Source organism: Chiloscyllium plagiosum, chromosome 11, assembly GCF_004010195.1.
Source record: "Chiloscyllium plagiosum isolate BGI_BamShark_2017 chromosome 11, ASM401019v2, whole genome shotgun sequence".
Classification (NCBI taxonomy): Eukaryota; Metazoa; Chordata; class Chondrichthyes; order Orectolobiformes; family Hemiscylliidae; genus Chiloscyllium; species Chiloscyllium plagiosum.
Genome location: NC_057720.1, coordinates 64,510,708 through 64,523,830, shown reverse-complemented (window position 1 = coordinate 64,523,830; position 13,123 = coordinate 64,510,708). Strand labels below are relative to the sequence as shown.

The window sequence follows — 13,123 nt, the reverse complement described above, 5'->3', positions numbered from 1 at the left end:
ACCTTTGTGGTGATACCTTTGTGGTGAATTCTCTGTACCATCACGTCTAGGAATGGGAGTTGGTTGTCCTTTTCTTCCTCTCTAGTGAATCTGATTCCTGTGAGTGTGGCATTGATGATCTGGTGTGTGTTCTCTATTTCTGTGTTTTTAATGATTACAAAAGGTATCATCTACATATCTGACCCAGAGTTTGGGCTGAATTTGCGGTAAGACTGTTTGTTCTAATCTTTGCATTACCACTTCTGCTAGGAGTCCAGAGATGGGTGAGCCCATGGGTGTGCCGTTGATTTGTTCACATGTTTGATTGTTGAATGTGAAGTGTGTTGTGAGGCACAGGTCCAGTAGTTTGAGTATGCAGCCTTTGTTGATAGGTTCAACGTCCTGTTGTCTGTTCTGTATGTGCAGCAGGTTGGCTATTGTTTCTCTGGCTAGGGTTTTGTCGATAGAGGTGAACAGTGTTACATCAAATGAGACCATGGCTTCTTCCTTGTCTATGTGTATATTTCTGATGATGTCCAAGAATGTCTACATCAAGAGCATTTCCGAACTGACAGCCAGACTACTGCGACAACCAGGACTCATAATAGCACACAAACCAACAGCCACTCTCAGACAACAACTCACCAGAATTCAAACCACTACAAATGCCGGAGGAAAGATCATAGAAGCGCTTCAGAGGAGGCTCCCAAGCCCTGAGGATGTCACATAAACAGGGGACGAAACGTCTGCAACACAAATTCCCAGCTCGGTGAACAGAACCACAACAGAAGATAATCCGTTTCTGTAATGTTGATTGAATATTTGCCTCTGTGAAAGTCTCCATAGTGCCACAGGATCATAGATGGCTCTTCTTTGAAATTATGCCATTGGATTCTTTACATCCACTTGCCTAGTTCAACATCACACCTGACTGATATTGGACAGAATTATCCCAGCCCCCGAATGATACGGGCAATAGTGAGTCAGTTGGGAAAATATGGCAAGATCAGAAAAAGTGAAATTCTTGATGGCAAGAAAAAAAAAGCTGGATTTTCTCCCAAGATTTTAATAATGAGATGAGAATCTTGTAGTGATCAGCATGAGGACTATTTGCATGACTGACATCTCATTATCAACTGTTTTGGTCTCATTTATGTGCAGTTTGCTATCCTCCCATATGGATGAGAGATATTAGACAGTGATAAATACCACGATGGAAGTCAGAGCAGCTACCTTGTGCGGTGTAGTCCTCTGGGCCTCCACCTTGGCCAGCAGCCTCAACATTTCCCAGCATGTTGCATGGGCAGTGACCGCCTGCAATCCTCATCCATGGAGGCTGGCATTGGACAAACACCAACTTTACCACATCATCATGACACATCTGATTCAGAATGGAGCTCAGCACTTTAATACTGCACCAAGCCTTTACATTGAAACGCTACTGCCAGGCCACTTTGCACATACAGACATGCATTTATCTCATGGATGGGAGCAGGATGCATCGCAGGGCTCTTAGCTTGTTTCCTTAATGCTCACTCACTTTGTGCCTACTTGAATGCTCAGCACACCTTTTTGCATTTTGCTGCTTCATTCAAAACTTACAGGCTCACGTTTCTGTTTTGCATTGCCTTTTCACGCAAGCACAAAAGCAGGCAGCTTGTCACAGTTGTCAGCTGTGATCAGTCATGGGAATGGACATATTCTTGTATGACATTGTGCTCCAGTGTTGTGGCTACAGCATGTGCCAGCAGCTTACACAGAAAACCTTGGTAGCAAAAACAGGAAGGCAGATTATTTGAATGGCAATAAATTAGGAAAGGGAGGAGACGCAATGAGACTGCGGTGTCCTTTTACACCAGTCACTGAAAGTGCCCACCAGAATGCGTCCCCAATTGCAATCTAGCTAAAGTATCTACCAAGGAGTCGGTATCTGAGCTGGAGAGAAGTGGGTGTAGTAGCATAGAAAGTGAGTGTAATGGAGAGGGAGAAGATGGTAGCACTTACACTTGCACACAGAAGGTCATTAACAACTTCCTGCACCCACTGGGTGTTCCTCCAGTCCATGGATATCATACTGACCTAACTGACAACTTCACAGCAGGCTGGCAGGGTCTGGTGCTACAGCCTGCTCTGCCGGTCTTGAGGAAGGAGCACTGCTCTCTTCTCCACCAGGCCATCCACCAGTAGCTCCAGGTCCCTGTCAGCCAATTGGAGTGCCAATGTACAATGGATACGGGCAGATCCTGGTTGCAGTGATTAACATGGGCACAGCTGGGCTTTAAATATGGCATCTGCTGGGGGAAATCCTGGAAGGTCCAGCAGTGGCAAATACATCGGTCACTGGAGAGCACAATATAGTGGGCAGGGTGCCACAGAGGTGTGGTACATACAAAATTTAAAATCACACAACACCACACTACAGTCCAGCAGGTTTATTTGGAAGTACTAGCTTTCAGAGCACTGTTCCTTCAACAGGTAACTAATGGGGCAAGATCATCAGACACAGAATTTATAGCAAATGATCACAGTGTCAAGCAATTAAAACGATATATTGAACAAACCTAGGTTGGTGTTAAGTCTTTCATCTTTTAGAATGAGGGAACAGCACTCTGAAAGCAAGTAGTTCCAAATAAACCTGTTGTAACCTAGTTTTGTCTGACTTTTAACTTTGTCCACCCTAGTCCAACACCAGCACCTCCAAATCATGCCTATGTAATGAGGTGAGCAGTGTAAAAATGTATAAGAAAGCATGTTAGGTCTCACAGAAAGAAACACTTCATGAAACTCTCCAGAATTGATATTTAGCTGATTTTATCTCTAAGACGACAGTACTCCCTCAATACTCCACTGAAATATAAGTGTTGATTTCTTGTGCTGAAATCAAGAACACAGAACCTTAAGATTCAAATACAAATTGAGAAAAACTGAACTGTCATTCAAGATAGCACAAAGAGAAGATAATAAGCCATGCTGACCTGCTCAAATTTAGTGAGCTGACTACTACAACGTTTGAGAAGTGTTAAGTTGTTCTTTGTTCTGCCGATGGATTACAGTAAAATTGTTGTGGTTTCTCAAGCCTTTTATTTTCTGAGCAGATCATCGTGACTTTTTCAGTTATGTCCATTTCTCTCCTTGTGTACGCTGAAAACTACAATCTAGACCTCTGACTTTTCAGATCAGAGATTAGTGAATGGATCTGTAAATTAAAGCAGGTCTCCCTCCACCTCTCACACATTCCCAGAGAGAGAAATCTCAGCAGGAAAGCCAGCGTTTCTTCAATTCAAGTTTGGGAGTCCGACATACATCACTGAATTTTTTTTGTCCTTTATCGGATTTTAAAATTGCATAAACTCAATTTAGTTTGAAACACAAGTTTAAAAAAATAATTTCTGAATGCTTTGGACAAACAAAAGTTACCTCTCAAGGCAATAATATGTTCAAGTCCCAGATACTAGGGAACTTGTCTTTTCAGTATAACCAGCCAATGGTAGTATTCACCTTCATCTTCAGCTCAACAAGTAGACAAACCACAAACCACATGTTCTATGCTGGGCTGCAATACTCACATGTTGTGTATGTCTACCACAGGAAGAAAGAGTTGGTGTTTGTGGGAGCGGGGAGAGCCAACATTTTGGCCCCATACCAGGCTGTGCATTTTTGCCAGAATTAGGAGGGTCCCTTTCCTCTGCTTTTTGAAATGGTCCTGCATCCTATGAAAAATAATTCTCCAACTTATTGGTACTATCTAACTGTACTTTTGAGTGAAAACATTCAACATCTTGTCTCCAGCCTTCCGATCAAAACTGGCTGATTGGTCTCAGTTCATTCTTTCCTCATACAGATTTGAGAATTTTAAAATGTCAAGTCCAGTAGCTACCCAATGGCCCCACTGTAGGGATTCTGATTTTATGATTCACTCCATATGATGTCAAGAAACAGTTGGAGACAGTGGATACCCCAAAGGTTATGGGCCCTGACAACATTCCAGCAATAGTACTGAAGACGTGTGCTCCAGAACGTGCTGCTCTCCTAGGCAAGCTGTGCTAGTATAGTTACAACACTGATATCAACCTGACAATGAGGAAAATAGCCCAGACATTGACAGGTTGGACCGAAGGGTCTGTTTCCATGCTGTACATCTCTAAGACTCTATATGTTCGACACATAAATAGCAGAACAAATCCAACCCAGGCGATTACTGTCCCATTGGTCTACCCTGAGTCATTAGTAAAGTGATGGAAGGTATCATCAACAGTACTCAGCAATAACCTGATCAGTGACATCCAGTTTGGGTTCTGCCAGTGTCACTCCGCTCCTGACCTCATTATAGCCTTGGTTCAAACATGGATAAAAGAGCTGAATTCCAGAGGTGAGGTAAGAGTGACAGCTCTTGACATTAAGGTTGCATTCAACCAAGTGTGGCATCAAGGAGTCCCAACAAAACTGGAATCAGAGGGAAATCTCTTCACTGATTGCAATCAGACTGAGCACAGGAAGGTGTTTATGGTTTTTGGAGTTCAGTCATTTCAGCTCTAGGGCAAATCTGTAAGGAATTCATAAGGGTAGTGTTCTAGGACCACCATCATCAACTGCTTTAATGATCTTCTGCCTACCATAAGATCAAAAGTGAGGATGTTCACTGATGACTGCACAGTGTTCAATGCCATTGATACTGAATGGCCAGTCAATGACTATCTCCAATAAAATGGAATCTAATTATCACTCCTTGACGTTCAATAGCATTATCATCACTGAATACTAGCACAATCAACATCCTGAGGGTTATCACTGACAAGAAACTGAACTGAACCAGTCATATAAATATAATGGCTACAAGAGCAGAACAGAGGCTAGGAAACTTGCAGTGAGTAACTTAACCCCTGACTCCCCAAACCCTGCTCACCAGCTACAAGGCACAAGTCAGAAGTGCGATGGAATACTCCCTACATGGCGGGATGAGTGCAGCTCCAACAACACAAGTTTGGCACCATTCAGAATGAAATGGCCCACTTGATACTGAGCATCCGTGGTGGAAAGAGTGAATGTTTGTGGATGTGGTGCCAATCATCAGTATATATCATCTATAAGCTGCAATGCAGAAATTCACCAAGGCTGCTTAGACAGCATCTCCTAAACCTTCAACCACTACTATTTAGGACAAGTGCAATAATACATTTTAACATCACCACCTCCAAGAACTTCTCTAACCCACTCACTATTCTGACTCAGATACATCATCATTCCTTCAACGTCACTGGGTCAAGAGCTTGGAACTGTCTCCATAATGGCATTATGGGTATACCTACACAAAATGAATTACAGCAGTTCAAGAAGACAACTCAACACCACCTTCCGAAGGGATGAGCAATAAATGCTCACATTCCATGAATGAATATAAAACTCTTTGGACTGATCTACGCCGAAACAGTTATGGAAATCAAAATGCATTAAAATCTTAAATAAAAACGGAAAGAACCACAGGTCTGGCAGCATCTGTGAAGATTAGATTAGAGATTAGATTAGAGATTAGATTCCCTACAGTGTGGAAACAGGCCCTTTGGTCCAACAAGTCCACACCGACCTTCCGAAGAGCAACCCACCTCAACCCATTCCCCTACATTTACCTCTGACTAATGCACCTAACAGTACGGGCAATTTAGCATGGCTAATTCACCTAACCTGAACATCTTTGTGACTGTGGGAGGGAACTGGAGCAAACCCACGCAGACACAGGGAGAACATGCAAACTCCACACAGACAGTCGCCCGAGGCTGGAATCGAACCTGGGACCCTGGTGCTGTGAGGCTACAGTGCTAACCACTGAGCCACCGTCCCTTTTTCAGAGCTGATGTTCAGAGGAATGATCACCGGACCCGAAATGTTAACTTTGATTTCTCTTTACAGATGCTGCCAGACCTGCTGAGCTTTTTTCAGCAACTTCTGTTTTTGTTGCATTAAAACATTGACAGTTCCAAGATACTCACCATTTGGATCAGGGAAATACTTGTCCACCAATAAGGCATATTCAATCATTGATGTAAGCACTCTGAAACCAGTTGGAAGAAGTTTACTCTTTGGTTCACCTCCTTTCTGATAGACCTAAAACAGGTATAAAAAGCAGTCAGTGTCCATGGCAACACAATTTTTTTTGAAAATTTGTATTGAGGCAAACATTTACATTGACAAATCCTTTCTATTTTCCACAGCAAGATATTTTGAAAGCTACTGCAGTGAGAGAAAACCCAATTATTGTCAGAACTGTCCTTAAATATTTATTAAAATAAATGACCCAGCAAAAGAAAATTTGGAGATTAGGTCAGTATGAACTTTCAGGCTGGGTGCCAACAGAAGACATGAGTGCCAGCCCACTTTCACATTCAGGCCTGTAACACTAGTTTTGTAGGGAGTTTCAGTCACCAAGCTGGCATTATGCTGCAGGTCTCGGAACTGTTCCAGAACCACAGTCAGCAGGCAAGGTTGGTATAGTCATGCACTGATAGTTATCTTGCACGCATCTTTCAAATCTCAGAAAGTCCCAGAGGTTTGGAAAATTGCCAATGTTATACCCCTATTCAAAAATGGGAACGAGATAAAAAAGCAGTTAACTATGGACCAGTTATCTTAACATCTGTCGTTGGAAAAAAAGAGTGTTTGACTATATTATAGAAATTATATTTGATTTAATACTTAAAATATCATATCTGTTATAAAGGATGTAATAGAGTACTTAGAATTACGTGATATAATCAAATAGAGCCAGTGTGGCTTCATGGAAAGGGATAAGACACCTGACTTCTTCGAATTGGAAACAATCTGGATAGATAAAAGGGGTACCAACGGATATAATAAATTTGATTTCCAAAGACTTTCAATAAAAGGCACGTAAGGCTACTCAATAAGATGAGAGCCAACAGTATTGAGAATAGTCTCTTGGCATGAATAGACGATTGGCTAACTAATAGGTTTATTCCTGATGAAGGGCTTTTGCCCGAAACGTCGATTTTACTGCTCCTCGGATGCTGCCTGACCTGCTGTGCTCTTCCAGCACCACTAATCCAGAATCTGGTTTCCACCACCTGCAGTCATTGTTTTTACCTAACTAATAGGCACACAGTTGGGATAAGGGTTATTTTCATATCTTCGAGAAGAAAGTGAGGACTGCAGATGCTGGAGATCAGAGCTGAAAATGTGTTGCTGGAAAAGCGCAGCAGGTCAGGCAGCATCCAAGGAGCAGGAGAATCGACGTTTCGGGCATGAGCCCTTCTTCAGGAATGAGGAAAGTATGCCCAGCAGGCGAAGATAAAAGGTAGGGAGGAGGGACTTGGGGGAGGGGAGTTGGAAATGCGATAGGTGGAAGGAGGTTAAGGTGAGGGTGATAGGTCGACCAAGATGGTTGTCAGGACAGAAGACTTATAATAGTAAGTATTTACTTATTTTGAAGTAGAATAGCCATACTTTTTCCTGATACTTGCAGTGGGTATGTAATTAAAAAGTATCAAAACATACTCACTGCAACACCCAATACTGATGTTTCCAAAACAGGCAAGGCAACTCACACAGCAACTTCTTGTTTTCCATATTTCACTGCATATATGTAGATGCTGAAAGCTGCATCACAGTTTCCTCTTTACCTACAATGATTATTGATGGCCGCACTGTGATTTTTGCTGCAAAATCTGAGCCATCTATCTTAACACTGTGTCCTTTGCATAACATCCCAATCACTTCCTTGCAACCCTAAATGCTTTTGCCGCACTGTTGTAATTTAGGTTCAGAACACACAATGCTGGGAGGTGGCCTGCAGAATTTACACCTGCTGGCCATCCGCCCCCCCAATTTAATAGTTACGTTTAGAGTATCTCTTTGAGGCTGTGGCATCCATTGCTGCCATCTCCATTTTTTGAAAACATTACTGGGATATAAATTTGAAAGAGCTGTCAGTTTGAACACTTGAATCCATAGAGGAATAAATAAAGCATCTATTTTGAAATTCCTGGGCTGTTGTATTAAGCTCATACAGCAGAGAATGGTTTGCTGCACAAACTTTATGATGTGTTAAGACTATTGAAACAAATCTATGCAAAGGCGGTGCAATTGGCAGTGCTATACTGTCATGTTAATCACATCACCATATTGCCTTCTATTTCTTAATAAGGTAAACTACCACAAAGTACCAGATGACAGTTTCTTTATAGAAACTTACATATGAGCCTGTGTTGTGAATTAATTCAGTCAGATTTCCTGGAGGGTTTAATTGATATTTTCATATATTTTACATATATTGAAATTGTATTCTAAAAATGATTGCAAACAGTGTTTTAAGTAAAAAGATTTTTTTTGCCAAATCGAGTCATTACTTCTATTCAATATCTATTATCTGCAAACAATATTGTATTCATGTTATATGTTTAAAATAAAGTGCATTTAACTACAATGGGTTTTGTGGCTGTCAAACTTCACCAAAATAATGGTGTCAATAAGATAAAATGTACGACCCTGAAATCACCCTGTGCACAGTTTCACCACCATGCAGAATTTTACTTGAATAGCCACAAAGTTTGAGATCACCCAACACTTACTACAAGTACATAATTTTGCTCATGCATCCAAGAAAGGAAACTAGTTGTGGAAATCCAATTTAAACCAATTCAAAGAACAAAGATTAAGATCTAACACAGTGAGGTGTTACAGAAAGCCTGCAGACCGGCAAATGTCATCAGCTGTGCACTCATTTTGTGTTTCGGCACAATATTACTGCACTGGTTCAGTTTTGTTCGATTTGCTGTTGTGTGAATGGCAAACTACCAAGCAGCAGCAAAGAATTCCTTACCTCCTTGTTTTCATAGCACTCCATGGTATTGTCATTCTTTACAACAATATATCGTTCCTTCCATTTCTTGAATTCTTCTACATACTGTATCACCTCCTGTTGATACACCACTTTCTCAGTTCCCTTTGGATCCTATAAGGTGGAATATAAGCTTTGAAGCATCATTCCAAAACAAATTACCACTGCATAGCAAATTGTTTGAACATTTGAACATAAACTGAGAGAAGGTAGGACAGTACAATGGTGCTGACGTTTAGGGCACTATTACTGGGAGGATGGACACCAAATCAAATCTTGTTTTTTTTCCCCAAGGATTTAGGTAATACTGGCTAGGCGAGAATTGATTGCCTGTCCCTAATTGTCCTTGAAAAGATGGTGGTGAGCCACCTTCTTGACTTGCTGCAGTCCATGTGATGGGAGTGCACCCACTGTATTGCTAGGAAAAGAGAGTTCCAGGATTTTGACCCAGTCACAATGAGGGTGACAGTTCCCAAACTGAAAGGGGCCTTGTAGCAAGGAACATGTGGAGTCTTAGACTGTTTAGTGGGAAATGTGGAGAGCAGTGAATCAAGTCAAGGAACTGTCCAACAGATCTTGGTTAACAGCTATGGGTGTTGTATTGACAGCATGTTGAAAGGAGACGGTGTATATCTTACTTTACCTTAGACCTGGCAGATGCAAAATAGGACAAACCGTAACAAAACATATAAAAAGGCACAACTTACACAGGAGTCCTTAACAAAGCAAAATCAAAATCACAGAAGTTTATGCCTGTGGCAGAATTGTTTTCTGTTGCCAGTTATTGCACTATTCTGGAAGCAATATTATTATCCTCTAGGAATAATTCCAAATGGAACATAACTCAAACATCCACTTATTTTTATAAAGTTTGAATCTTGCAATACATCCTTCAGTTTCAACATACAAAAGGTGATTGAAGTGTGGTTGTGAAGACTTCCACTTCAGTACTTCTAATGAAACCACGAACATGTTCTAAAAATTTCATTAGAAATACCCAAGGAGGAAGTCTTCACCAATACATTTACACCAGCATTACACAAAGCAAACAGAAACATTTGTAGCCTTGGAAAGTAAAACCTTCTGCATTTGTTGTCTGAAATAAAAATCTGAAAGTTTAGTGGATTTTCACTCGTGCCATTTGCCCAGCCTATGCTTAACGGGGAGAAATGTTTTTAAACACAGCCTCAACTTATTCAATCATCCAATTACTCACGTGCACTTCCAACTTCAAAGAGGAATCAGCTTGATCACTACTTTTTTTCCCAGCAGAAACTTAGACTGATTCCAATCAGGTAAAAAAGAACAACTTAATTTTGTATTTGGCAACGTTCATAGCCAATCAATTATTTTCAGTGCAGTCGTAATTGTAATGTAGAACTACCTACAGCAAGGACTAGCGAATAGAAAAGGGATAAATAATCAGTTACTCTGTCTTTAAAAAATTGCTTGAAGAATAAATGGTCACCAGAAAACTGGGATAATTCACCAACTATTCTTTCTATGTATCTTTTGTGTTCATTGGGAAATTAAAACATGGGCTTAAAGAGGACATCTTGTGTAGTTCAGCACTGTCATAATAACACACTGATATGTCAGTGCAGGGTATGTCAGGTCTGAAGATTAGGGCTTGAACACATTGATATGCATGGTATTTGGATATTGTTAACTGAAAACAAGGTAGTTCAGAGTAATCAAATTGTAGTGATTATATACCAAAGTTATATTACTTTGTTATTCTTTGACAGAATATTATAGAGAACCAGGAAATCAAAGTAACAAGTATTGCACAAACTCTTGTGTCTGTTCGGACATAAATCTACAACCTTCTGAATCAAAAGTAGGAATGCTGCAAACAAACACATTGTCAAATAGATAGAACAAGTCAACGAGCATGCTTTGTACCAAAATGTAACATTTGTGTGCAGTGTAAATTTCTCTTCCTTCAACCCAAGCATTCACATTGACAAATGTAACATGTTAGAACAAATTGTTCTATTATTTTTGATAGAACAAAGCAACAGAAAACTGTTTCACTGATGTGAATTTAATCCTCCCACAGAAGGCAGGCTGGGAAGCAGAGGAGCCATACAATGGTGGAAGTGTGTTGTGTGCATACATCATTGTCTTCCCAAATCTTCCCTAGCAGGTATGCCTGTGGCCTTGTGGGAATTCTCTGCCTCTTGGACATTTCCTGCCCAGCTCAGAATCTTGCTGGTTGAACGGGAAGCTCTCTCTTGAAATCACACCCCTGCCCTTCAATGTGATCTGTTTCCCCATGCCTCCGTGACTAGCTCCAATGATCCGACTGCACTACCTTCATCTGGGGGCTTCAGGTATGATCCTTTTTAATGGGCCTGATTGCAATAATACCAACAGTGGCCACTGCTCCAAGGGGCAGTTTTCAGGTTCACACTCAGGATTAGCTAAAGTTTGCCAGGATTGGGTTTGGTTAAATAAATGAGGATAGTATTTGGAAAATCAGTGTTCAAGGTGATGAAGACCTGTGTGAAAATTACAACAAGAGGGGCTAAGATAGATACAAGCAGTCAATGATCATAAATGCCAATAACTAGGAGAGAGAGAGAGAGAGAGAGAGAGAGGAAGGCTCAAAAGCAGAATAAATCAATCAACAGTATGTGGAAGTTGCTGATGAAACAAGCATTTAGGATGCTTGATGGAGATGATGTCAGGGTCAGTTTGATGCTGCCAAAAACAAACAGAATACTTCATCTTTGTCAAAGTTAAGCTGGCGAAGTTTCAATTCATAACTGACATAGAATCCAGAGAACAGACAGCATCATTAGATGATATCAGCAATTCGTATGGAAAGAGACCCACTGTTGTGAATAACGTTGACAACTGTTAAAAACAGATGGCGAACACAAGGGCCTATAGCAGGAGATCTCATACAGATTCTCAAATGTTACATTTCTACTCTCTTAAATGTAAAACAAATAAAAAGAAGCTTTAGCTAGGACCCATTCCTACAATGATAATAGTAAACTTCACTCCATACCCCTTTGCTATAAAAGGTCCTGGACTTCCAAACTCTTGTTTGCCTCCACAAACTCCAACTTGCCATTGTTGTCCCCTTGTGGAGTTTTAGCTTCTTGTCCTAATTTGCGAACAGTCAGACTTATAAACGGTAACCATCAGACAGCTTACTTCAAACTGTTCACTGTAAATGAACAAGACCCACTGGGGAACATAGGAACTTGATATTCTGATGGTATTGTTGTGCTATTGAAAATGTAGCAGAATAGAATTTACACTAGCCTTCAGATTGTACCACCTACCCTATTGTAAACTTTGGGATCAACTAACTTCAATACTGTTACAATCCCTGTAGAAACCAGTAACAAACAAAAATCCCAAACTATCAAAGGAAACAAACTGGTAAACAGATTTCACTTTAGGACTTTTACTGCAACTAACAAACTAAAATGGTTTAGCTCAACATTAAACCAAACTATATGTTACAAATGCTTTCAGCACAAGCCATGCTACTAGTAAAAATGTGCATTAAATGAACAATTCCAAAGTCACTCCTAGTTCTCTGCCAAGGGTTTCTTTCTCTCTCCACACTAGATTGCAAGTTCTCGTGCCCATCTGTTTCACTCTGCTCAAATTTTCCCAGATACTAATACCATAAGCAAGCCATTTCTCATCAATTCTCCGTTCCTACCTCTTCAAGAACCCTGTTTGTCCTGTTCCCATTCTTTTGATCAGAAGGTGACAGCTAGAGTTCAATCTCAAAAATTGCTGACACAACAGAGCTGTCATAAAAAATGAGGAGAGTGTCTATCAAAAGCTAAAGCTAACTGTAATTGGCGTGGGAAAGAAAAACACCGATGTGGAAACTGCCCTGCCAAAAAGGCTGAATCCCCTTGAGTGCAAAGATGGCGCACTATTGGGTTGTGCCCTAACAGCCCTGTATAGAATATTCACAAAGGTAAGCTTTTGAAAGGTGGTTGGATCCAAAATCAATGATATGTTTGATATGAAGGTACTTTTCCTTGGATAGATCCAATAATCAGAGGCTACTAGGGAATCTATATCCTTGCAGAAAAAAATCAGGACTTTAAATTTGATCCAGGTGCAGAGGTTTTGGTTCTTTTTGATATTGAACCATAGCTGGAAAGAAGCTCTCTTCAGGCAGCATACAAAAACGCATGGTCCAGGAGGGATAGAACTCAAGGCCATAGCAGAACTGAGACAATTGTCTAATATCATGATAAAGAAATCACAGAAAACACAGAAGCATTTAGACTTGCTCATTTGCGAGCAGGAAGG

General features: G+C 40.7%; 1 protein-coding gene across 4 annotated transcripts in view; it reads right to left on the bottom strand.

Annotated features, from left to right (window-relative positions):
* The window catches only part of niban1a (niban apoptosis regulator 1a), a 133,352-nt gene that overhangs the window by 63,192 nt on the left and 57,037 nt on the right, over positions 1-13,123 (bottom strand). For all 4 annotated transcript variants that reach the window (XM_043699559.1, XM_043699560.1, XM_043699561.1 and 1 more), the window contains exons 3-4: positions 8,810-8,941; positions 5,964-6,078 (exon numbers count right to left, since the gene is read on the bottom strand). In XM_043699559.1, coding sequence (XP_043555494.1) covers positions 5,964-6,078; positions 8,810-8,941 — 247 coding nt within the window. The remainder of the gene's footprint in view (positions 1-5,963; positions 6,079-8,809; positions 8,942-13,123) is intronic.